The following is a 26,196-nucleotide window of genomic DNA, read 5'->3' as shown; positions in this document are numbered from 1 at the left end:
TTCTTCAAGCTCATTTAATTGTAACTTGGCGCTTGACACCCTCATCAATATTGTAGTTAAGGCTTTTATAGCCCACGAGCACGGTGCTCTAATTCAATCCGCAAATGACATGGTTTCCCAAATACAAGTCTAAAGGGAGACATACCTATAGGAGTTTTGAAAGCAGTTCTATATGCCCATAAGGCATCCGATAGCGTTTTCACCAGCCTTTCCTATCGTGGTTTATCGTTGTTTCTAAAATCTTTTGATTTCCTATTAGAAACTTCTACTTGTCCGCTTAGTTTGTGGATGATAAGGAGTTGCTACTTTGTGTGTAACTCCATACTTTTTCACTAGGGATGCAACAACTCTGTTGTAAAATGTGTTCCACCATCACTAATGATGGCTTTAGGAATGCCAAACCGACGTAAAATATATTCTTTAATAAAAAATACAACGGTCTTATGGTCATTGCTACGGCAAGCTAGGGCCTCTATCCATTTAGACACGAGTCCACGGCAACTAGAATATAAATATAACCGGAAACAGGGAAAGGGCCCATGAAATCAATACCCCAAACATCAAAAATTTCTACTATCAAGATTGGATTTAATGGCATCATTATTTTCGCGGATTCGGCCCAAGTTGTTGGCAACTAATACACGCCTTGCAATGCACTTGGGCATCCTTAAAAAGGGTAGGCCAATAAAATCCACATTGAAGAACTTTAGCGCTGTTTTCATTCCGCTAAAGTGGCCACCACACTCTTTGTCATGGCGTAACGATAGAACTTCATTATATTCCCACCGGGAATGCAACGATTTAATAACTGATCCGCACAATACTTAAAAAGGTAGGGCTCATCCCAAAGAGTATAATTTGACTCGCCAAGAACTTCTTTACGCTCATTTCTTTTGTCCAATTATAAGGCATAACATCAGCCGCTAAATAATTTAAAATGATACCATGGTGATGAAAAAATAGCATACGATGCTCATCGTGAAAAAGAGTCCCAGATGGACTCGTAATCACTACTATCGCCATTTGTAAGTCTAGATAAGTGGTCGGCAACTACGTTTTGACCCTCTTTGTCCTTTATTTCTAATGTGAACTCTTGCAGGAGAAGAATCCATCGGATTAATCTCGCTTAGCATCCTTCTTTGCAAGAAGGTACCTAATGGTCGCGATGGTCCGCGGTAAACTAAAGTTTTAGAACCAACCAAATAAGGATAAAATTTATCTAAAGCATAAATGACAGCTAAGAATTCTTTTTCAGTAGTTGTATAATTCCGCGTTGAGCATCGCTTTTAATGTTTTACTAGCATAATAAATAACAGTGGACTTATTATCTAGTTTCGTCCCAAGACAAAGACTAACCGTGATAGTCACTAGCATCACACATGAGTTCGAAGGTTTAGACCAATCAGAGGTCAGATAATAGGTGCAGGTTGGGGCGGCTTTAAGGTTTCAAAAGCCCTGTTTACGAGTTAAAATTAAAATCAAAGATTGCATCCTTCAAAAAGCAAGTTAGTTAAAGGCCTAGCTATTTTCAAAAAATCTTTAATGAAACGCCTATAAAACCCCCCCGCATGGCCTAGAAAGGTTCTAATCTCACCTGACAGTCCGCGGGTTTAGGTAGGGTCGCTATCTTATCTAGTTTGGCTTTATCTACTTCGATGCCATCACTAGATACAATATGACCTAGTACTATGCCCTTTTGACCATGAAATGACACTTTTCCCAATTTAAAACGAGGCTCTTTTTCTTCACACCGTCAAGACCTTAGACAAAGTTAGACAAACATTCTCAGAAAGGAGTCTCCATAGATAGAAAAATCATCCATGAACACTTCCATAAAGCTTCTACCATGTCACTAAATATATGAAGCATACATCACTGGAAGGTACTGTGGGCATTACAAAGGCCAAAAGGCATTCGCTTATAGGCATATGTTCCGGCGGACATGTGAAGGTTGTGTTTTTCTTGGTCATCAATATCAATAATAATCTGAAAATAGCCGAGTAGCCATCCGTAAAACAATAAAAGGCATGACCAGCCTAGACGCTCTAGCATCCGATCTATAAATGGTAAGGGAAAGTGATCCTTTCATGTCATAGCATTTAAACGCCTCAGAATCAATACAGATTCATTCTCCATTTCATAGGACCTCGAGTGACAACATAGTCACCCTTCCCGCTACGCACCATGGTAACTCCCCGATTTTTAGGAACTACATGAATGGGACTTACCCATTCGCTATCGGAGATTGGGTATATAATACCCGCGATCGAAAGTAATCGCAAGACTTCTTCCCTAACCACCTCTTTCATTCATGGGGTTCAAGCTTTACCGAGGTTCGCGAGAAGTCTTCGCTATCCTCCAAATGGATAACGATGAGTGCAAACATTGGGGTCAATTCCTTTAATGTCGGCTAGGGACCAACCAATCGCAGACCGATGTTCCCTAATCACCCTTATTAAACATGTCTCTTCATCCTTAGTTAACAGAGAAGATATAATTATCGGGTGACTACCATCCGGATCAAGTTGAATATATTTTAACCCGGGAAGAGGTTTTTTAACCGTGTGGACGGAATGTCCATTGATGTTTCATAAGTGTCCTTATTCAGTGAATGAAGACTTGCTTTTAGGTAGCAAGTCTTCGTAATCAGTATATGGAGCAACCGACGGTCTACAATTGGTGTGGACTCCGTGATGGTGTTGACTTCCTCTAAGTAGGAGTCATTTACAAAATCAAGTTCCAAAAGAAAGGAATTTGTACATATTGTTTTCGTGAAACGGTTGTTAAAATAATCTTGAGCTAAACTCTCGATCATGCTAACCTCCCCATCTACGCATTTAATCCGTAATCGTTTCATCATTTTAAAACATTTACCTCGACGTAAAAGATGGCCAAAAGATAAGGACATCTTTCCATCGCGACAATTTATAAGCCGCATTGGCAGTTGCCAAGAAGCGGGCGCCCTAAAATGATCGGTACAGAGTCATTAGGGACTTTCAGATCGAGGATAACAAAATCAGCAGGATAGTAGAAATCCTCAACCTTAACAAGCACGTTTTCCACTACACCTTTAGGATACTTAATTGACCGTCCGCTAATTGCAACGCTATTTTGTAGGTTGCATTTCCCGTAGACCTATTTGTTTATACAAGTAATACGGGGAGTAAGTTAACACTCGCCCCCGTGTCTAATAAGGCGGTCGTCGTGGTGGGAATCTCCTAAGGTGCATTTTACAAAGAGGGATCTACCAGTGGTCCTCAGACTTAACAATTCCATTATTTTCGGATAAAGTTGGGAACCGCTCAATTAAAAAGGCGCCTTTAGGTATGTTGGTCTTACGCCTAGTAGTGCACAACTCTTTAAGAAACTTAGTGGTTAGGTAGCTTTTTAATAGCTTCGAGAAAAGGAAGGTTTATCGTTAGATTCTTGAAAACGCTCCTAATTTCCTCAAAGTTTGTATCCCCGGGTTAGCATGGCTAATTTTGAGGGAACGGTGGTTTCGCTTCTATATTTCGTGATATGGCTCTACTTGTCGCGGTAACCTTGGCTTTCGGTTTCTTTGGTTGTGATTTAACCGGTACCTCTACCGTGGTAGGCTCCTCAGTTTCTATTGCGGTATCTAGTTCGATGTCGTGTGTGGAGTAATCGATGGGGTAACTATAGGCGAAGTTACTTTGTTATCAACCACTCTTCCGTAAACGGAGAGTGGTGATGGCATTTAGGTCACCTACGCATTGTAGTTTCCGCATTCTAGAATTACCGCTTACCTCAAAGGTCCGGTTTGTTTGTTTTAGGGTTTGGTATTGCTTGTCCCGAAACACGCCTTTTGGTTGGGCTTTGGGCTTGGGCTAACCGTTGTATGCCCCGATTTATGGATTGTAAAATCTGTTGGTTTGATTGAGTCATTGTCGGAAAAGTTGTTGGGTAACTTGTATAAAGCGCCGATAACGATCCGTTGTGTAGGTGTAGTAGTCACGGGGTGGTGTGGATCGAACTATCTCTCGCTGATTATTTATGGGTGGGTCAGGATAGTTATTATTATTAACCGAACGATAATTTATTGGTATTATAATTATTATAATTATTCCGACCTTGTGCTTGACCTTGTCGTGGGTCAAGCGCTTTGGTTGTTATAATTATTATAATTCCCTTGACCTTGTCCTTGTCCTTGTCCTTGCCTAGGTGGAGCTTGTTGTTATAATTATTTGCTTGCCTAACGCTTTTGATTATTGTACCCGGAGGTGTTACTTGTTGATTATTTCTCCAACCTGAAGTTGGGATGTTGTCTCCAAGCGGGCGTTAGGAATAGGATAGTTATTAATAGAGTAAACATTATCTTGTTCTCGTGGTTGTTGTTCATAAGCTAGAGGACAATAATCGCCGTGGTGCTCGACTCAAACAGAAATTACATGGGTTGGAGTTTACATTCATGACGGGATAGGCTTTTGTTGAGCAGAAATAGCCTCTACTTTTTAGTTAGAGATTCGATTAGATTTTTAAGTTCTCGATCGGTTTTCTTCTCAAACATACCGCGGCCTTTTATCGTTGAAGAAGAACTAGCCGAGCGGGGATATCATCACTACCCCCAATTATTATTCCGCTTAGTTTGGTCTTCTAAAATTTGTAAGCCTCCGAGGCTCCTTTACTTAGGAAACTACCCCCATTCATTATGTCAAGGACTTCTTTATGGTGGTGTAGAAGACCTTTGAAAAAGGCAACTAACTAACGGTCTTTAGCTAAGTTATGATGTGGACACTCTATAAGGAGATCGGTGAAACGATTCCATGCCTCGTAAAATGATTCATGAGGATTCCGCCGGAAAAAATGAATCTTGGAAAGCATTTCATCCGCCTTTAGGGGTGGGTAAAAATGTTCCATAAACAATTTGAACAAGTTTAGCCCACGAAGTCCACGTAATTAGGCTTTGGGCGCTTAACAAGACGCCGCCTTTATCGGCTAATGTGAAAGGGAATACCCTCGCTTTAATTTGTTCCGCGACCTACCGTAGGATGATGGAATGTTGTAAGGACTTGTTCAATCCTACGATGTAGCCGATAAGGTTTTTCATGGTCTAACCCATGAAAACGGGTAACAAATTAAATATGTTTGGGGATTCAAAATCCCCAATCGGGTCCGCTAGAACGATGCACGATTTAGGGCTATCGCCAAGGCTTTGTAAAAGTCGGAGAGAGGAGTCTCTTTCTTCAGCCATTATGTCGTATGGTGTGTGTGATAGTAGTTAGAGGTGTCGTGGGTGGTGTACTAGATAGACTTGTTTGTTGCCGTAATTACGTTTGTTGTTTTTGTTCGACTGCACCTTAATCTCATGCAAGACTAAGTTGAGCTTAACTAAACATGCAACACTCCAAACAATTTCGATATACTAGTAGAAAACCTCTAACCGAAATGCGAGGTATGGAAGAAAGGAATACCCGATAAGCGTCCTTGCTTCGCTTTATGAATAGCGTCTTGTGTACGCTTTGTTCGAGTGTATATAAGAGATTAGAACACTGAAAAATATGAAAGATCAAAGTTTGAATCAAAACCGTGGAAACTGAAATTTTTAATGACGCTGGGCAAGCGCCAGATAGAGCGCCGCCCAAAAGTAATTTTCAGATTACGTTGTTTTTAGGGTCGGTCGGCCCAAATGGGGCTGGGTCAGCCAAAGGTGAAGTCGAAGTTCCAGTTGTTTGAGCTGGTCGCTTTTGGTATGGCTGGCGCCGCCGGTGGTAGAGGAAATTCCAAGAACTTAGCTGGTCGCTCGCCTCCTCGTAGCGCGGGCCGGGCCCGTATTTTCTCGCTGGAATTTGTCAACGCGAAACGGGCAAACCACAAGATGAAACAAACAAGGGTGGGTGGGTTTAATGGGACTTAAAATGACTACTTCTACTATGAAAACAATGCTAAAGTGTAACTAAGATGGCGGCCATTTGATAAAAGTAAAATGAATAGTCTACCTACTAAAATGAACGATGAATTCAACTCCGTAAGTAAACTAAAACTAAACTTTTACTAGATATTTATCAAAGCTTACTCGATGCTTAATTGCACTAAGTGGAGTAGGAAGTTCGCTCCACTCCTAGTTCCCTAGCATGGATTGTCTTCTAAGTCTAAGAAATCAGTCCTAAGTCAATGAGAATTTTTACTTAAATGTTATGCTAACAAGACGCATTATTTTAAATAACTAGATATAATAAATAACAAGATAAAATATAAACTAAAGATAATCTACGGCTACGGAAATACGATTGTTGACTCTAGATAAAGAAATAGAGGGAATTAAATCCACCTCGAATCCAACTTAATAACCTAGTATAGATTGTCGATCTCGATTCTTACGTTTTCATGGCAAGAATTTCGAAGTCTAATCCCTAGTGTTCATGGCATTCCTACCGGATACTAACTAGCATGTGAGGTCGCCCACCCATTCTCATGGCTTAAACACGACCTTCTAGAGTGGAATAGATTCTACTACCAATTCTATACTAACCACTAAGTTTTCATCAAGGCTTCATCAACCCCTCTAATGGAGGTTTAGCCTTGAGTCATCAAACTAACATTTCCCATTGAATCTAAACTAAGCATAATGTAAGAAATTGAGATTTACTTAATTAACAATAATGAATCTAATTTAATGCTGGAATGGAATAAGAACAAGAATTTAAATTAGATCTAGAATGGAAATGACAAGAACGAAATTGAATAATAACTATTTTATTTATCTAATCAATCAAGAACAATCATTCAAGAATTTAATCTAAAACAAGAATTGTAATGGAACTAAAACTTAATTAATTAATTAAAACTAGATCTAGAATTCTATATATTAATTTAGGTCTAACTAGCTACCATTAACAAAGAATGAAGCTTTTGTTTTTATACATCCAGATCCAAAAATCGTGCATGGGCTTGGAGCCATGTTTTGGGCCAGAGAATCAGGCCCAAAACCCAATTCTTTCGGTCCAAAAAGGCCTCTTCAGCTGCAGTTCTCTTCAACAGACTTTTCGTCCACTTCTGCTCCTCTGATTGGGTCAAGGCTTGGACCATTGGAAAGCTCTTTTCGAGCCGGTCGTTTTGACATAAGGTAGGCCCAATTATGAGGTCTGAGTCTAAAGATATGGTCTTCGGAAGTTCTGACGTTTTTTGTCCTTTATCTCGCTTAAGTGGGAAATTTCCTGCACATAATGGACTTTGAAGCCTGAAATGCATAAAACACGTAATCGCGATTAACTCTTACTTATTATTCACATAATTGGTCTAACAAGTATGATTATTAAGGGGTTAAAACTACAGTTTTGGGCTCTTATCGCGGGTGTAGGTCCAACCCGATGAGGTTGTATCCCTCCACCCTTTCATCATCGCGGAAAGATCGAATAATACTATTAGTGGGTCGCATGCGGTTAACCGCCGTAATCCAATCCGTGAAACGTGTACAAAAACAGGAAATAAACATAGCATAATACGGAAACTAGAAGAAGGCATAAGAAGGAACTTATGCCTCATGCTATGGGATCGAGCTAAACTAGACATCAAGGTTCGGGGATGGTCATGACACATACGCCCCCGTGGCTAAAGCAAGGAAGACGGCTGCAAGTGGCATCATTCACGTAAGAGAAAACGTCATTCCCTAAAATGTTTAGCATGATCCAAAACATAACAGTTCCTATGTTCATGGACAAAGCTACCAAAGGCGACGTTATATTTCCCTTGGTCCTCGATAAGGAAAATGTCCGCCCCATAGGACTCATGCAAAACTCATAAGTGTAGACATACATATTATCTACCCAATAGCACCATGGGTCTTGTATTTCAGCGGGCATAGCAAGTCCAAGAACAAATGCTAGCAAGAACCGGTAATTTCCATTGGTTCATTATCAATGTTGATGGAGAACACTTGTTCTCTATCCGGTCTTTCAAAGAAAATGCGCTTATCGTAAAAATAAGATGCTAGTGTTGGAGAATAAAGTGCATCGAGGTCTTACCATAAGCGGCTCCCAACCAACGTGATGTGATCGCTCACAAAACCAAGCACCATAGGTAATGTTTTGAAACAAATCTTGAAAAGACTGTGCTCGTATCAATGTTGGAGATCTCATCTCAAAATTACGCCTGGAATAGCCGCTAATGATCCGAAACTACCCGCTAAAACTGGAATTTTCGGTCCACGGAAGTCGAGTCGCTCTCTCTTTAGGGATGAAAAGCGCCTCGAAGATTTGGAAATCCAGTGTTTGAGCTTGGGCGCGAGTGCGCTCTGACAAAAAATCTGAAAAAAATTGCAGAGCGCGAGTGCGCTCGGAGTTGCTGAAACTCGGAAAATGAGACGAAACGTGGGAATCGTGGGAGTGAAAGGTGAGTGATGGAGGTTAGGTGTAGTGTGAGTTGTGAGTGTAGAATGTATGAAGTTTATATAGGTTTTAAGTTGCTAAAACGGATCGGGAAGTTGCCAAAAGGTTTTTACGGCAGTTTCCGGAAATACCAAAATTTCCAAACCCGAAAACGGAAACAACTCATTTTCTTGATTCTAAAACAAACCTAGTATCTTTTAGGTTGAATTTATGAAAGAATCTATCTATTTAATCAAGATTTCATCCTACAATGATACTTATTCATAGATATGCCTAAACGGCCATATTTTCACCTTGACTCCACAATAAATTCTAAGACGAGGGTCATATCAAAATAATGCTGGAATAAATAAAACCACCCCCAAACAATTTGGGAAGGTGGGATCAATAGTAAACAACCACGCGTAATGAAAATAACCGCATTATATTAAAATTTTCATTCGAAGTACATTTCACTACAAAATTCAATTTACGGAAATAAAACTTACATTAAAATAAATGGCAATAATGAAACTACAAATAGAAATAGAAATATCAAACGATACTATCCTTAACCACTCGAGATCGGTAGCGGGAGGGCACCTTCGGAGATGGCTCCCGAGCTCGATGGGCCAAACACCATTCGTCTTTTCGGCGACGACGCGCTCGTGCCTCGATGGTGTGTCCTCGGAAGGAGAATCCCCGTGAGGTGGGAATCGCAAGCATGTCGGTCCGAATCGGAATACCGAGCTTCTAGCTCGACCCTCATCTGTTCCCACCTCTCATCCCTCTCTGCAGGTAACGGATCTCGGTTATGATGGATAGTTGCCGTCGAGTCGGAGGTCTTCGCAGATAGTGTTGAGTGAGCGCGATACCCACGATGAATTACGGCCATGCGTTCGATCCGACCAACACCTCTCCGGGGCATCCGCATCAAAACAAGTCAAGTCCTCCTCATCCTCCGAGGCATTCTGATTTCCCCCATCCTCCTCAGCATTCTCGTTTCCACCATCCTCCTCGTCCTCTACCCTATCCTCAGGCAACCTCCAAACTCGTTGGATACACTCCTTATAGATGCGAGGATTTTGGTGTAGGGTGATGTAAGACCTATCAGACGCCTGAGCTGCTATCAACTTCAGCATGATTTTGGTTATCAACACAGGGAGAGGTGCAACAGACTTCCCTACTCCCCTTATCATGCTATCCCCTTATCAACACAGGGAGTATCCATAAAATGTGGAGGCAGTTCAGGCCGATGTCGCTAACCTTCTCCTTCCCTAGGACGTTCCGACCAATCCACTGAGCTGCAGCCAGTTGGTTGGTTCTTAGGGATGCCTGGCGAACACAATGCGATCTCGCATTGTAGTTCCCTTCGATAACTGTCACGTTCATCAATGGCTCTACCCCATTATATTGGGACTCCTGCAACGTGACATCCAGATGGATTCTAGGCGGAATGCTTAGAATCTCAGCCAACAACTAATAATAGTCACTTCCTTCCTCCTCTTCGCCACCATAACAAAATCCTAGTCCCTCCAACCCCTCGTATTGTAGAACCGTCTGAGTCTTCGTGGTAATAGGCCCGGTCGAGTACCACAAGCTATTCCATCTCTATCGATCATTTCGATCACCATAAAACGCGCAAGTGGTCGCCCGATAAAAGCTTGTTTCGTAAAATTCGGCATTGTTGAGCCATTAGAAGTTTGAATATGGTTTGAGGTTTGTAGAAGGTAGGGGGAAGCAATGAGGGACACCTCACTAAAAAGAACGATGGTAGTGGTGGTGTGGTGGCGCGGCAGCACCAAATTTTTTTTTTTTTTTTTTTTATTTTGATTTTTCGGTGGTTTTTGTTGATGTAAATTGGTGGAGGTTGTGGGGCGGTGCGGTTGGAGTAGATTTGGGTTGGGTCTTGGATTGTGGGCGTGGGTTAATTAGGTTTTGTTTTTAATTTTTTTTTTTTTTTTGGTCGGGTTTGAAGCTTTATTAATGGCGGTTTGTGGAAAAAAATGATGAACTGATGGTGAAGGTAAGGGCGCAGGTGCGCTGTCGGTGGGCGCGGGTTGGAAGACATAATTCACCCCATAGAGAAACGTGACTCAAAAATTCGAGAAAACATGCAAGAGTGGAAAACGTGAATTATGTCAAACGTGGACTTAGGATCCGGTACTTACAGCCACACACTCCGTAGGAAGGGCCCGGTTACCTTAATGGTGCACTCACCAATATATGGAAATGAAAGGAAATGCACCAAACACAAAAGTTGAGTCGTTTATAGTCAGATACTCGAGACTTTATCTAAACATATGTATGAACTTGCAGTTTATTATATATTAACAACCGATATAGTTGTGGATCATTCCATAAATAAATATCACAGAAAACATATCCAAACACAATCAAGCACCAAGATTTCTTATGACGCAACCTAGTGAAATGAAAGCGAAGTCGGATAACCCTATTACGTAACCTAGCATGCACCTTCTTTTTCATTTTTGAATGAGAGGGTGTAGAAGGAAAAGTGACATAATTCGGTTGTTGATAATATGGTGGAAAAGTGTGGAAAAGAATGGTTGTGGATAATATGGTGGATATGGATAAGTTGTAGAAGGAAAGCATGTAAACAATGAGGATGTTTAGCACAAAACTCATTCATAGTGTAGGTAGGGACTGTCTCAAGTCTGAAAATGAAGGTGTCAAATGGTTTGTCTTTCTGAAGTATTTGTTTACTAGGTGGATTTAAAAAATTATGAAGCACAGAAGAAACAAAAGGATCGAGTGCAAACTCGAGATTCCTTTGAAAGGGTGGAAGGAGGGGAGTCGAGGTGGACGTTGTGCAAAGTAGTTCTTGATAGGGTGAATCATCACCTCCTCTAAGAAACTCATCGAATTCCTCATCTAGATTGGTCATATCCACGTTACTATGATAGTCCTCTACATCTTTGAGAAAGTCATCTATCTCATCCTCATCCGTAATATGTGTATCGACTAATGTAGGGATGAAAATGTTGGAGTCTGAACTTCCAAAGGAAAGAAATTTGGGCATATGATTATCAGGGAACCTGTTGTTGAAATAATCTCGAGCAAAGCTCTCGATCATGCTAACCTCTCCATCCATCTCTCGATCATGCTAACCTCTCCATCCATAGGCAAATCGGGTAATTGTGTCTTTGTTTTAAAAACATTGACTTCAACAGCAAGATGGCCAAAAGACATGAACATTGAACCATCGCGGCAATTAATGACCGCATTGGCGGTTACCCGAGAAAAGGGCTTCTAAGATGATCGGAATGAGTCGTTAATCGACTTTCTCAGATCGAGGATGACAAAATCAGCCGGATAGTAGAAATCCTGAATTTTTACCATAACATTTTCGACCACACCCTTAGGATACTTAATAGACCGATCATCTAATTGCAATGTCATTTTAGTGGGTTGCATTTCGCCTAGGCCTATTTGTCTATACAAATAAAGCGGGAGTAAGTTAACACTAGCCCCCGTGTCTAATAACGGTCTCTTCGTGATAGGAATCTCCTAAGGTGCATTATCAGACAAGAGGGACGACCGTGGTCCTTGTACTTAACAATTCCATTATGTTCGGATAGAGTTGGGAATTGTTCCGTTAAAAAGACGCGTCTTTTGGTATATTTGTCTTACGCCTAGTAGTACACAACAACTCCTTAAGAAACTTAGCATGGTGTGGTAGCTTTTTAATAGCTTCGAGGAAAAGAAGGTTTATAGTTAGATTCTTGAAAACGCCCCTAATCTCCTCATAATTAGTATCCCTAGTTAACACGGCTAATTTTTGTGGAAACGGTGGTTTCGCTGTCTATATTTAGCAATGGTATCACTGGATGTTTAACCGTGGCTTTCGTTTCTTAGGTTGTGTTGTAACCGGTACCTCTACGTGGTAGGCTATTCAGTTTCTTTTTCGTATCTAGTAAAATAGCGGTGTAGGGCTACTCTTGGTGGGGTAACTATAGGCATAGTTACTTTGTTATCAACCACTCTGCGCTAAGCGGAGAGTGGTGATGGCCTTTAGCTCACCTACATTTTCATATTCATTACTAGTATTATTGGTTACCTCAAAGGCTGTGTTTGTTGTTTTAGGATTAGGTATTTCGTGACTGAAACACACCTTTGGGTTGGATTTATCTTGGGCCAACCGTTGGCTTAAATTATTAACGGATTGTAAAAAGCTGTTGGTTAGATTGAGCCATGGTTTGGAAAAGTTTTTGGTTCACTTGTATGAAGGTGTCAAGACGATCTGGTTGTGTGGGTGTAATAGTTACGGGTGGTGTGACTGGAACTATTTCCCTTGAATTATTTATCGGTGGATTTTGATAATTATTATTTACCGGAACGATACCTCTATTAGCATTATAATTATTATAACTACCTTGACTTTGTGCTTGACCTTGTCGAGGTTGCACTTGGTTGTTATAATTATTAAAATTACCCTGACCCTGTCCTTGTCGTGGTGGAGCTTGGTTAAAACTTTGTGTTGGCCTAACATATTGATTATTGTACCCTGGAGGTGTGACATGTTGGTTATTTCTCCAATCAAAGTTGGGATTTTGTCTCCAAGGGGCGTTAGGTTCACTATTAATGGAACAAGCCTGTTTATAGGCTATAGGACAGTGGGAGTCGGGATGGTCAGGGCTCCAACAGAAACTACATGGATTTGAATTTACATTCATGACGAGGATAGGCTTTCGTTGAACCGAAATGGCCTCTACCTTTTTAGTGAGTGATTCGATTAGAGTTTTAAGCTCGGGATCGTGTTTAATTTCAAACATATCGGCGGCCTTAACTGTATTAGAAGAACTAGCGAGATGGTGGATATCATCACTACCCCAGTTGTTATTTCGCTTAGTTTGATCCTCTAAAAATTTATAAGCCTCCGAGGCTCCTTTGCTTAAGAAACTACCCCCATTCATTATGTCTAGGACTTCTTTATGGTGGTGTAGAAGTCCTTTGAAAAAGGCACGAACTAACGTGTCTTTCGCTAAGTTATGATGTGGACACTCAATAAGGAGATCGGTGAAACGATTCCAAGCCTCTGAAAATGATTCATGAGGATTTTGTCGAAATAAATGAATCTTGGAAAGCATCTCATCCGTCTTTAGGGGTGGGTAAAAATGTTTCTTAAACAATTTGAACAAGTTTAGCCCCACGAGTCCACGTAATTAGGCGTTTGGGCGCTTAACAAAGACGCCTTTATCGGCTAAGGTGAAAGGGAATACCCGAGTTTAATTTGTTCCGCACCAACCGTAGGATGGTGGAATATCGTTAGGACTTGCTCAATCCTACGATGTGCCGATAAGGTTTTTCATGGTCTAATCCATGAAAACGGGTAACAAATTAAAATATTTGGGGATTCGAAATCCCCTAATCGGGTCCGCTAGAACGATGCAAGATTTGGGGCTATCGCTCAAGGCTTTGTAGAAGTCGAGAGAGAGTCTCTTCTTCGTCGGGCATTGTGTCGGGGTGATGTGTGTGAAATAGTAGCTAGAGGTGTAGTGGGTGGTATACTAGATAGACTTGTTTGTTAACGTTGTTGGGTAATTACGTTCGGTGTTTTGTTCGCCGGACCTTAATCTCATACAAGGCTAAAACCAAACTTAGCTAAACATATCAACACTCCAAACAATTCGATATACTAGTATAAGCCTCTAACAGGGAGATGCGAGGTGTGGAAGAAAGGAATACCGATCGTCCTTGCTTCGCTTTATGAATAGCGTCTTGTTTACGCGTGTTGTGTATATAACAAGTTAGAACACGAAAAACTTGAAATATCAAAGTTGAATCAAAACCGTAGAATTCTGAAAAATATATCTTAGTGGATAGCAGATCGCGCTGGTCGCGCTCGTTCCAATAACTTAGGTGATGGTCGCTCGTGTTCCAGCTATATAGGCAGGTGCGCTCCTTATAAGCGCTGATCATCCTTCAGTGTAATTTTGTCGCGGAATTTTTCAACGATGAAACGGAAAACCATAGTATGAATCAAACAAGGGTGGGTGGGTGAAATGGGACTTTAAGAAAAGTACTTACACTACGAAAACAATGCGAAAGTGAAACTAAGATGGCAGCGGCACCATTTGATAAAACATAAAATGAATAGTTTACCTACGAAATGAACGATGAACTTAAAACGTAAGTAAACTAAAACTATCTTACGTGTCTATGTTTATCAAAGATTCTACTCTCAATCCTATGAGATATAGTGGAGTAGAGTGATTCGTTCCACTCCTAGTCCTTCCGCATGTTAATGTTCTCTACGTATAAGTATTCTTAACTCTAAAGTCTAATGAGAGAGATTCTTAAGTAGCAACTAGACTACGATACAACTACCCACAAGATGCAACTAGTCGATTATCAGGACAACTATGGGAATGCTACGTTGATTCTATGATAAGGAGTTAGAGGGGGATTGATTCTACCTTAACTCGACTTAATCCTACTATCGATTTAATCGTCGTAATCCGAATTGAATGCCCAGCGAGAACAATATGGTTACTCCTAATCCCTAATTACACATGGAATTCCTACCAATTCATAACTAGTATGTGAACGATTAAACCCATTCTCATGGTGAACTAATCGTTTCTAGAGTGGAAAGAAAATTACGACGACTCTACGATAATCGGAATCAAGCTTTCATCAAGGCTTCTCAACCCCCTCAATGGAGGTTTAGCCAAGAATCATCACGCTATCATTCCCAATGGAATTCAAGCAAGACATGATATAAAGATTGAAACTTTGCTTGTTTAAACCAAATTCAAAACTACTAATGCAATAATTGAATTAAACTAATAATGATAATTAATTGAATCTATTTAATTGAAATTAAACAATTAATGGAAATGAAACTAACTTATGGAGAACACTATTTTCTTAATCTAATGAATAATAAAACAATGATTCAAATACTAAATTAATAATCTACTTGTTCTAAAGTAATTAATTTAACATGGAACTAGATCTAAACAATTGTAAATGACCAGAATTGAAATTGACAAATAGCTATTTTATTAATCAAACTAATTAAGAGTAATGATTCTAAGAGTTTAATCTAAAACAAGAATTGGATTTGAAACTAAACTTAATTAAAAACAATTAAATCTAGATCTCGAAGCTATTCTAATGGCTACTTTCTATTCTAAGCTACCTTTATTTTCTAACCTAACTACCATTAACAAAGAGCTAAGCTTTGGTTTTTATACTTTCAGATCCAAAAATTGTGCATGGGCTTGGAGCCACGTTTTGGGCCAGAGAATCAGGCCCAAAACCCAATTCTTTCAGTCCAAAAAGGCCTCTTCAGCTGCAGTTGGCTTCAACAGACTTTTCGTCCACTTCTGCTCCTCTGATTGGATCAATTCTTAGACCATTGGAAAGCTCTTTCCGAGCTGGTCGTTTTGACATAAGGTAGGCCCCATTCCGAGGTCTGAGTCCAAAGATATGGCCTTCGGAAGTTCTGCTGATTTTGTGTGTTGTTTCTGCCCGCGTCGATTTTTCAGCTTTTGACCGGGCTTTAGAAAAGCTTTATCTTCTTGAATCTTGGCCTTTAATCACGGAACTCCTTAGTAACCGACCTTTGCTTCTTTATCTCGCTAAAGTGGCACATTTTTGCACATAATGGACTTTGAAGCCTGAAATGCATAAAAACACGTAATCAGTGTTAACTCTTAATTATTACTCACATAATTGGTCTAAAAGTATGTCTGTTATAGGGTTAAAACTACAGTTTTGGGCTCTTATCAGACAGCAAAGTAATAGCATTCTCCAGGTTGGCAGGTGCGGCATAATTTCTCCTTGGATCAGGCACTAACTCTCTACTTGTATTGGAATTTTGCTGAGAGTATAATTGTTGTTGAGGAATAACTGTGAAGCTTGAATTGTCTATGGAATATAACTTTGATCTTGAGAACCTGGGGGTCCAGCGTTCTGTCTCCAATAATTACCTTGAAAGTTATTACCACCTTAGTTGGGCCTCTGAAATGAGTTTATATTGTACTCTCCAACTGATGCATGTTGATAGTAACCAGGACCTTCTAGAGAGTTGCATGAGAAGTGTCCAAATAGACTTCGCAGTATCGGCTAGCTTGCATGATTGGGAGAGATTTAGTTTGAGACTTGTTGATCTTGGAGGGATTCATGGAGAACTGGTTGAATTTCTTACTCAGAGTTTCAATGCTGGTGGCCAGGCTGGCCAATGTTGACTTCAGTTCTTGATCTGATTGTTCATGTGCTTGGTAACCAAATTGCTTTGGCTCCCCCTCCATGCTAGCGACATCCTCGTTGCTAGTAGTCCATTGTTGTGTTTCTTCAGCTAAATTTTCAAGAAAGTTGTAAGCTTCCTCTCCATCCATTGATGTAAACTTGCCTTTGTGCGTTGATTGTATCATTTGCTTGTTTATCATCGAGAGTCCTCGATAGAAAAAATGAGCCAGTGTGCTCTTATCATAATCATGATGTGGACATGAGACTAGCAGATTATTGAATTTCTCCCAGCTTTGATGATATTCTTTAGTCACCTTTCCTTTGAAATTGCTGATAGCTTGCTGCATGGCATCAGTCTTCTGGGGTGGGTAAAACTTCTTCATAAACTTCGTTCTCAAATTTTCCTAGTTGTCTATGGAATTGATCGGCTATACTGTGCAGTTAACCATTCGGAGACTTTACCTTTGAGTGAGAGCGGAAAAAGAATCAACTTGATACTCTCATCTTTGATATTCTGGTTCTTGAAAGTTCTGAGGACTGATAGAAATTTGTTCATGTGAACATATGGCTAAACATTGTCTGAACCATTGAACTTTGGAAGCATAGAGATTACTGATGCTCTAAGTTCAAACTGGTTAGATTCTGTCTCCAGAAAAACAATATTGCTGGATGGGTCTCCAATGATTGGCGAATAGAAATCGCTCAACTTCTTCCTCTGCTGTGCTTGCATGGGTGGGATAGCTTCACCATTATTCGGTTCCATAACACCTCCATCATTGCATGCGGCCATTGTATTAATCTCGTCTAGTATTCTTGTGAGCCGGTTGTTAAACCTTGTCTACTGTTGTGTTCTTACCGGACGATGATATGGACGACGGGGCATACGCTAGAAAATGCTATGCGAAAATGATGAAAAACTATCCTACTATGTTTGAATGCAATTATTCTAATATGCAACTATTCTAAGTTATACTAAAATGCAATTATACTATTTTTTGGATTTTAAAAATAAAAATAAAACAACTTTCCTTCAACTGGGTTGGGCTTTGCAGCTAGTATCTCGCCCGTTGTCTAAAGCTGTCTCTTCTAAGGTTATGGTGAATCACTTGGATTGCTTAAGTACCACGGCCCATAGACGATACTCCATTTGTCAAGATTTAGACAAGAAACACTAGAGTTTGATGTTTCGCTGTGTTGGCTTACAACTTCAATTGTTGAAAATGTCCTAAATGCAATTATACTAGAAAGCAATAAAACTAAACTACGATGCAACTATATTAAGAAAGCAATAAAACTAAACTACGATGCAACTATACTAAGAATGAAATAAAAAGAATGAAGATTCGACTAACCTGGATGATAGATCTTGTCTTCGAGATGTCCTTCAAGCTTCTCTCTTTCTCAAAACGATAGATGATGTGGCTAAAATTACCTCAAGATCCAAAATTCTAATCTTGAAAGAAAACGTTAAACATAAACAACTTAAAACGGCAGCGACGCCATTTGACACTCGCTCCTTTTTGTGTGTATGAGATGGTATATGGATGATGTAGATAGATGATATAGATGGATGATGGTTGTTGAACAAAATAAAAGCATATCAAAGCCTAATTATCCCTCAATAAGTAAATGATGAGTAGGGTATCGTTCCACTTTTAAGTGTATGTTTATATGAAGGACAGGATTGGAAAGGGGGTTTGAGGGATTAAAAACTATGATTATAGATATTGTAGATTCTAATGCTAAACTAAACTAAACTAAGTAAACTATTGAGAATTTATAAAAGAGGAAATTCAAGATATTAGAATCCACCGATACATTTGATCTATGACATTTTGCTTCATGGTTGTTCTCACAAATAGACTACAATTAGTCAATCGAGCGACTGCCGATGCCCTCTTGAACGAAACATCGTTAACGAATTACTCTATTTAAGGTTGTTCATATGTTTATGCTATTAATATCTTTTTTCCTTTTATGTGAGCTTGGGCAGCTATTCAATGAAGCACCATCTAAGGCAAACACAAGGAATATTTCCCTTACTCTAAAACACTACACAACTAGAAGAAAAGTAGAGAATAATAGTATAATATTCAATTCCAATAAATAAAACTCTATTCTAGCATTATATTCAATTGCAATAAATAAAATCATGTCACTAGCAAATATTCAATTGCAATAAATGAAACTTTAAACTAGCATGATATTTGATTGTAATAAATAAAAACCTTAATCTATACTTCCATCCCCTGGTCTGGGCAATGGAACTAACAACTAAAAACATAAAGAACTAACCTGATTAAAGAACATCATGAACCAGAAGAATCATTAAACCTTAAGCACCGGCTTCATCTCCTCCCTTGAAGGAGAAGATTAACCTTCCATAAAGAAGGAAGAACACGAAGAACGAGAAGAAGAGTCGAAGAACATAAGACTAGAAAGACTAACTTATTAAGACTCGGCTAGTTAAAACCAAATCTTTTATTATTAATCTATCTCTGCCTCAAGTTCTGGAGACAAGAGTATAAGTGAATTGGCAAATTACATGAGATACTTAGGTCCTCTATTTATAAAGGTTCCAATGAGTTCTAGAAGCATTCCAAACCGTGGTTTGTTTCTTAGTACAAATCAACTTCTTTCAGAGTCCAACTTCGTCTCCAAATTTGTGAAGGAATTGGCTAAAGTGTCAGTTCTCGTGTCTGGACGCACGAACCTCGCGTCTCTGACGTGAGACTCTATTTTTCCTCTTTTGCTCTATCATTCTTTCCTCTTTTGCGGGCTTTGGTCCAAACAACGAATTCTTTTACCTTGGGCTTCCAAATAAGCTTTAAAATTGGTCCAAATCGCATTTTTAATAGCTTCAATTCCTAGGCCTTCTCCATGATTGTCCACGAGTTTCACATGTGATCCTTAATGCTCTGAATTGCTATGTTTTACCCCTTTTTCTCTAATATTCTACAAAACTCTCTTTTTCACACTACACCATAATAGCCTATTTGTAACGGATGTACATCCATTACAAAAATATATTAGTAACGGTTATCTTACGTTGACACAAAAGCATGACAAATATTTGTAACGTTTATTATCCGTTACAAAATTTACTAACGGTTATAAAGTGCTACTGAAATTAATTTCAATAATAGATACGTAACCGTCACAAATGTATTAGTAACACTTGCTAATTCAGTTTGCAATTATCAATTTGTAACAGATACTCATCCGTTACTAAATCTGGAAGCATCTAGAATGAAAAATAACATTTAGGTTACCTACACATGCTTCTAGTATACATCCTACATATATTACACAACTTTTCCATCCCATCCCATTAAAGGCATGCTGGATACGCAATAAACAAAAATAGCAAGAAAGAAAAGCACTTGAACCAAATGTATTCCATAATTCATTTATGTCACAAGTCTCAACTCTAATTACATTTTATTCAACAATGAAAAAAATATCCAAGAATATAATAATTCACGGATAGAATAAGTCCTAGTAGCTCTCAAACGAAACATTTGATCTCTTATATCACATCGTCTTTCCTCTAGCAATCATGAAAGTCATTGCATTGATGCCTGCAACCAGCCCAATGACACCAAATAGAAATTAAGAAAATAGAAATGATCAATACATAATGAGTAAAATTTGTCCAAGTTATATTCATAAAAACAAGACATTAAGAAATTAGAAAATATTAGCCACAAGATATTGACCACTAGTTGCTGGGCAGTCTCTTATGAGATGGTCTGGAGAACCACACATGTTCTATTTACATATTCTCTCTAAGAAATGTCAAATGGAGTACCGGCCAAAGACAACTTGTCCCCAAACGCAAATATATAATCACCATATAGCTTAGTATAGCATCTATCGAAGGATCAAATGCTTGTTTCACTCCAATATAGAATATCTATTTCTAAGTAGTATATAAAACATCTATGCCAGACTACCCAAAGTGAATTAGAGCACTAAAAAAATCAGCACAAGTTTTTCAAGACCAAAGAAAGATTGATGAGCTTACCAAATGAACAAGTATCTCCTCCTTATATATTCTCTTGTGTCCGCAAATATTCTCCCCTCTAAACTTACTGCAACATAAGAACACCCTAAATTCAGTTCATTGGAATATGTCCTAATCCAATGAAATCAAATATAATACACAACCAGCAAATAAACACATAACTAAAAGTGCTATTTTGTTCACCTCAAGTGGAATGTAAGTTGGTCGCTTTGGTTTCCCATCATTAATGCACGGCAGATCTCCAGAATAATGCAACTGAATGTTGCGATAATTAACAAAATAATCAGAAACTGTAACTTCAACAGTTTGGACATCGCCATTCGCATTTCCATTCTTTTGTTTCAAAGAAAATCTGAAAAAACAAGAAAAGACTTTACAAAAACGAATAAAATAAAAATACAAATTAATCAAGATATACGCATTCCAGGATAGTGAGTTTGATTAAAGTCTTTACATGGCCAGACAAAGAATATGTGAAAACAAAGAGCAACGGAAGCTTACAACTGCTGATTGCAAGGAAGCTCACTTAATCCTGTGATTTTGTATTCCGTATTGGAAGGACTAGCCTTTATCCTCAGATTTTTAAGTGTGTTTAGCCTGATTACAAAAGAAAGAACAATATCATGAAACGAAAAGATACAGATAGCACAACACCAGACTATAAGAACATAAATGGTTAAGGGTTACCTTTGCCCAATCAATCCCATATGGGTCCCTCACATTCTGGTTGACAATTAGAAAGTCGACCACTGGCCCAGGTTGTATAATCATTGTCATTGAAACATCTACAACAAATAATAACAGTTCCAGTGACAAATCTCCAAACGTAGTGATATAAGATACAAGACTGGAACTCGTGAACCTACCAATGTTGAGAGACAAGCCACCATGAGTAGCTCTGAAACTACTGTGGAAACCTCTGCACCCCAGAACACCACCTCCCAAGTCACAAAAATTATGGGCATTGTTGTGGAAAAAGGATTGATGGACAAGAAGGCAACCCCTGCATCAAAAGACTTCCGGTTAGCAAGACAACTAAAAAGAGAGCTTGGAGGGGGTTACTTACTGTTTAGCAGCATGCTGCCTTAAAATGATATCTAGGACTCTCGAAGCTTCTTGAGAGCTCTCAGATTCTTGGCCACAGAGGGCTAATGCAATGCCTTTCATTGGGATTTTTGCAGTAAAACTTATTGCAACTTTGAAGGTTTTTTACTGAAATGGACGTCTAAACCTTTTGCAATCACCCTCATCCAGACCTCCACTACCTTTGGGGCTTCCATTCGTAGCAGCTCTACAGATACAAGATTGCCAAGTAAGTAATTCTAGTGCCGAAATGACAATATCAACACCGTGAAGATCCTAGAGATAACCCATGCAACCATACCTATTGGAAGAGAGATCTTCTAACACGACAGTAAAGTCATGTTTGTTCTGTGGGAATGGACCCACCGTAAACAAGGTCTTTTCCCCATCATAAGCAAAGTCCTTCCCACCCAGCTCAGTATCAGCATAACACTCGTGAAGCTTGTCAATGACTTTTCTTCCAATACCTTTTCCTTCTACAGGACGGTCATCATCGTAGGAAAGCGAAACCTGCTTCGACAGAAAAGGAATGATTAGTTCACTTGTCAAACTAAAGATTCAAAATAAGGTGTGCAACAATGCAAGCACTTACACTGTAGTGGTAAAAGTCACCATCAACGCTTTTAACATTCACACCAAAATGATTAGTGAGCAAACTGTATTGGCTGTCCCTTGCACGCAAATCCAGGCCTACTCATTGGAAGACGTTTAATCTTAGGAACCTTAGGCTCATAAACATATTCCACTTCAGCTTTAATGGGCACCACATTTTTTGGTACAGGAGGGGTGGCAAAGCCTCTGCCGCCTCAGCATCTTCGACCTTAGGAGAAGTCATCTGCAAAACATGGGGCAGAGAGCACAATTACAATGTTAAGAGGCTACAACTAAGTCAAAATATACCATCCTCTTCTTCATCCCAGCTATCAGGCTGCTCAAAGTCAGACGGTATCCATTGCAAAGTTAGATACATTTTTTTGTTTTTTTTTTGTTGTTGTTGGGTGGAGGGGAGTGCTTCATCCAAGATAAATACACCTAGCAACTACTCTGTTTATTTTATTTTAATTTTCAAAAAAAAAAAAAAAAAGAAGAAGGATAATAAAAATCTAGTCTTTCGAAAAAAAAAATTCTATGTTATATTAGGCATATATGAAAGTAGTGTACAGGGGAACGAAAAAAGGCCTGACACAATCTATTAGTATCAAACCCAATAATGTGTGGTATCAACGTTCCATGGCTTATAGAACACAGTAATTAGTTAATTACAATTCATCTAGATGCTGACCTCTTTAGCTTTTGGATCAGGAATTTCAGCTGGGATTGAATCATAACCCTACAGTTTCAATAAAAAGATTCCTATCACCAGCTGATTTCAAATGAGACTTAAAAACATTCTAATAAGGATTACGAGTTTGTATTTGTTAGATACTTTAACCCTCAATGAAGTACCTGTGGTTTGTTATCATTTGGATCATCGATATACTCCCTATCATCCCAATTTGCCGGCTGTGGACATAACAAGCAGATTCAACAGGATGGAAGATAGAATACTCAAATGCTAAATCTCTATTACTGAAGAGAAGCAAGTCTCTGAAACTAAAGGGAGTAGGATAAAAATGAACAGTGCATTTTGATACAAAAGTCTAAGGCCTTGGAAAAGTACATACCCTCTTTCCATGGACATCTTTAATTTTCCTAGGTGGAAGAATGTCCCAGCCTGTATACATGCTCCCAGATTCTCTTTCTCGACCATCAATCCAAATGCTATAACTTGCATCAGGCCCAAGGATGAATGTGTAAAAATGTGTCAATTTATCTGTTTCACACTGCAGGTCCTTGATGGGATAATTCTGCCCCTGATAGGAAACGATGACATGGAGCTTCTTTGTCTGTGAGCCACATAAGTCTGGCCCAAACATCACACTGGTGACATTGCACAGGACAATTGTAAGAGTGTAAGACAGGGTTATAAAGTTTACCGAGCAGTACACTCTTTACACAACTACTTGACTAATCCTCGTTTCCATATTAATGTAATGCAATGAATAATGAAAACAATACCTTTCATAATGTCATATAACCTGACACAAAAATGCAACAATCACAGTTCTACACCCGAAGTGAGTGTTTAAAGTTTTTATTTTTGCTTTGGCAAGAATGCAAATTTATTCATAGAGAAGACAATAAAAAAATATACTCACGGAAAATTTTAACCAACCTGTAAGGTGTGTCACCACCAAACTTCTTTTGATTAACATAACCAGAATGAAGCTTGATATAAGCACCACCACATTCAATGTCTTGTTCAAATTTAACAGAGTACTGGTGTACCAAAGTTCTGTCTTTGTTGCTAAATTCAGGTATCTTGGCAGATATGGCAGAATGCTTGGCATCAATGCTTGTCTGAATACCTGCAATATTTCCGTCCAAGAAACTGTACATAGGTACGCTATAAGACAGCGCTTCATGTACTACAATACATAAATCAACTTTGACTACAATATTTCCCCTTTTGTTAACTCTTTTCGTACTCTTGAGTCTTGACCACTTGACCTAATTCTAATGAGCGCCCAGTCTAGGATTAGTAATATATATTTGAATCTTGATGTTGTGAATTACGTTTTTGATTTTTGGTTGGATGATGTTTGGTGGTAGTGGGGATGATTGGGTGCTGGACAGTAGGGCGGATTGAAGCTTTGAATCCGGCGTTAATGGCGGCGCGAATCCAGATCTAGTTTGGATGAAGATGATTGATTTAATGATTTAAGGTTTTTGTTTTTATTAAAGTTATAGGGGTTTGGATGAGGATTAAAACCGCTAGGATGAGAGTGGCAGACGAGTGGTGGCTGGTGGTGGAGGAGAGCTGCTCACCAGGTGAGGAAGACGACCTGTTGGGCCTTAGTTGGGCTTGGGCACGAACAACTCATTTTGTTTGGTTGGGCCAGTTTCATTGTAGTGGTTTTCTGGCCAGACCAATTGTTTTGTTTTCTTGGGCCGGAACAAAGTTGGTTTGTTTCCTTTAGGCCGGTTTTCTAATTTTATGTGGGCTGGTCCTTATGTCTCCAATTGGGTCAGGTTGAATAAATGGGTTGGTTTTAGACTTTTGGGCCTTGGTTTTGGGCTTTTCCCTTTGTTTTGTTTTGGATAATTGGGTTAGGACCATGGGTTGAACTGTTTTAAACATGGATTGGGTTAGGACTATGGGTTGAACTATTTTAAACACGGATTTGGGTTAGGACCTGTTTGGATGACCACCGGTTTAGGACTATTGACTGTTGGGCTTGACCTATTGACCAGTCAACCTTTTGACTGTTGACTGTTGACTTTGCTTATTTTATATATATTAAATTGTATGGACAATTCCAATGGTAGAATGTTGTAGAAGCTGGTATAAACTTGATTGTCATTATCTAAGAAAGATTTGATGTTGATGTTATGTATTTATTGACACGTGACGAGAGTGAAATTTTAAGAGACATGATATTCTTAAAACGTTATAAAAATGTTATGCGGTACCTTTGGAGAAATTGTGATATTTTGTGGTATACTGAAAATTTGTTGTTCTGTTAAATAAGATGATATGATAGGATATCTATTAAATGCAATATCTTTGAGAAATAAATGTAAATGCTCCATCATTATAACTGTGAGATGTTATTATGAGGTAGTATAATATTTGTGGATATTTTCCAAGGGATTGTGGCTTAGTGCAATAATTTATTTAACACGTGAAAGAATGAAAGCCGTTATGAGATGTATTGAGATATTTCTAAATATTGTGGCTTAGTGCAATAATGTATTTGGCATGCATATAATAAAGTGAAATGGTTATGAGATATAGATGTATGATACCTGAATAAATTATGTAATGAAAATCCTGGAACTTAGCTATCACAACTCATTTGATTGGCCCCTGTGAAGGGCGTATGTGATTTGATTAACCCTTATGGCATTTCAGTGAATCTGAATGGCCCTTCTGGCGTAGCTGAATAGTGGCTTGATTATCTCGTTTGCAAACTTTAGAATGAGACGTGCGTTATATTTTATGCCGAATAGAGGCAGTACCCGCGTAATGGCGTTTATGTGGGGGTCACCTAGTATGCGATATCCCGCTTAGGGTAATTACGCATGGAGTGGTTCATTACGTGAAGGGAGGCATGTGGATGTACATGTTCGGCATTGGGAAGCGATTGTGGCAGCTAGGGAAACTAGGTAAGACATAGAGATGACGTGATTCTAGGGACACTTGAAAAAACTCTAAACAATAATGGTGATGATATATCAAAGTGTACGTTAAATCTATAATAAATAATTTATTGTAATTTATGTTGCGTTCATAATGGTTTGTGGAAGGGTTGGTTTAATTGATTATTGATGTAGGTGTGACCCACTCTATGATTAGGCTTACACCCGTGTAAGTGTAGAGTAAGTTTTAGTTTTGTTCTTTTATTATTAGATGTAGTTGATCTAGTACGGTTTGAAGCTAAGGCGCCTCAATGGAGGAACTAAATGCCTTATTATTATTGAATTGGAAGCTGAGGCGCC

At 39.0% G+C, this 26,196-nt stretch overlaps 1 protein-coding gene and 1 pseudogene across 3 annotated transcripts; both read right to left on the bottom strand.

Moving 5' to 3' along the window:
- Window positions 1-19,927: 19,927 nt before the first annotated feature.
- LOC147510023 (protein argonaute 4B-like) lies at window positions 19,928-22,439 on the bottom strand (annotated as a pseudogene). Its single transcript, XR_015215983.1, has 9 exons — window positions 22,247-22,439; window positions 21,956-22,164; window positions 21,638-21,862; window positions 21,438-21,574; window positions 21,259-21,356; window positions 21,073-21,168; window positions 20,755-20,923; window positions 20,572-20,638; window positions 19,928-20,125 (listed from the first exon to the last, which is right to left on the bottom strand). The product of XR_015215983.1 is annotated as a protein argonaute 4B-like (transcript).
- Window positions 22,440-22,543: 104 nt separating this feature from the next.
- On the bottom strand, window positions 22,544-25,332 carry LOC147510022 (calreticulin-3-like). Of its 2 annotated transcripts, none has more exons than XM_086602113.1 (5): window positions 23,870-25,332; window positions 23,319-23,574; window positions 23,101-23,157; window positions 22,937-22,984; window positions 22,544-22,582 (listed from the first exon to the last, which is right to left on the bottom strand). In XM_086602113.1, the coding sequence occupies exons 1-5, from the start codon at window positions 24,091-24,093 to the stop codon at window positions 22,544-22,546; spliced, it is 624 nt and encodes a 207-aa protein (XP_086458239.1). In that variant the 5' UTR covers window positions 24,094-25,332. The 2 variants fall into 2 exon arrangements, 1 of the variants encoding a protein (XP_086458239.1); XR_015218716.1 differs by having other exon boundaries at window positions 22,549-22,582; window positions 22,937-23,007; window positions 23,870-25,328.
- Between the last annotated feature and the right edge of the window lie 864 nt (window positions 25,333-26,196).

Source organism: Coptis chinensis, chromosome 3, assembly GCF_015680905.1.
Source record: "Coptis chinensis isolate HL-2020 chromosome 3, ASM1568090v1, whole genome shotgun sequence".
NCBI lineage: Eukaryota > Viridiplantae > Streptophyta > Magnoliopsida > Ranunculales > Ranunculaceae > Coptis > Coptis chinensis.
The sequence above is the reverse complement of the archived record's forward strand: the minus strand, read 5'-3'. Positions and strand labels throughout refer to the sequence as shown.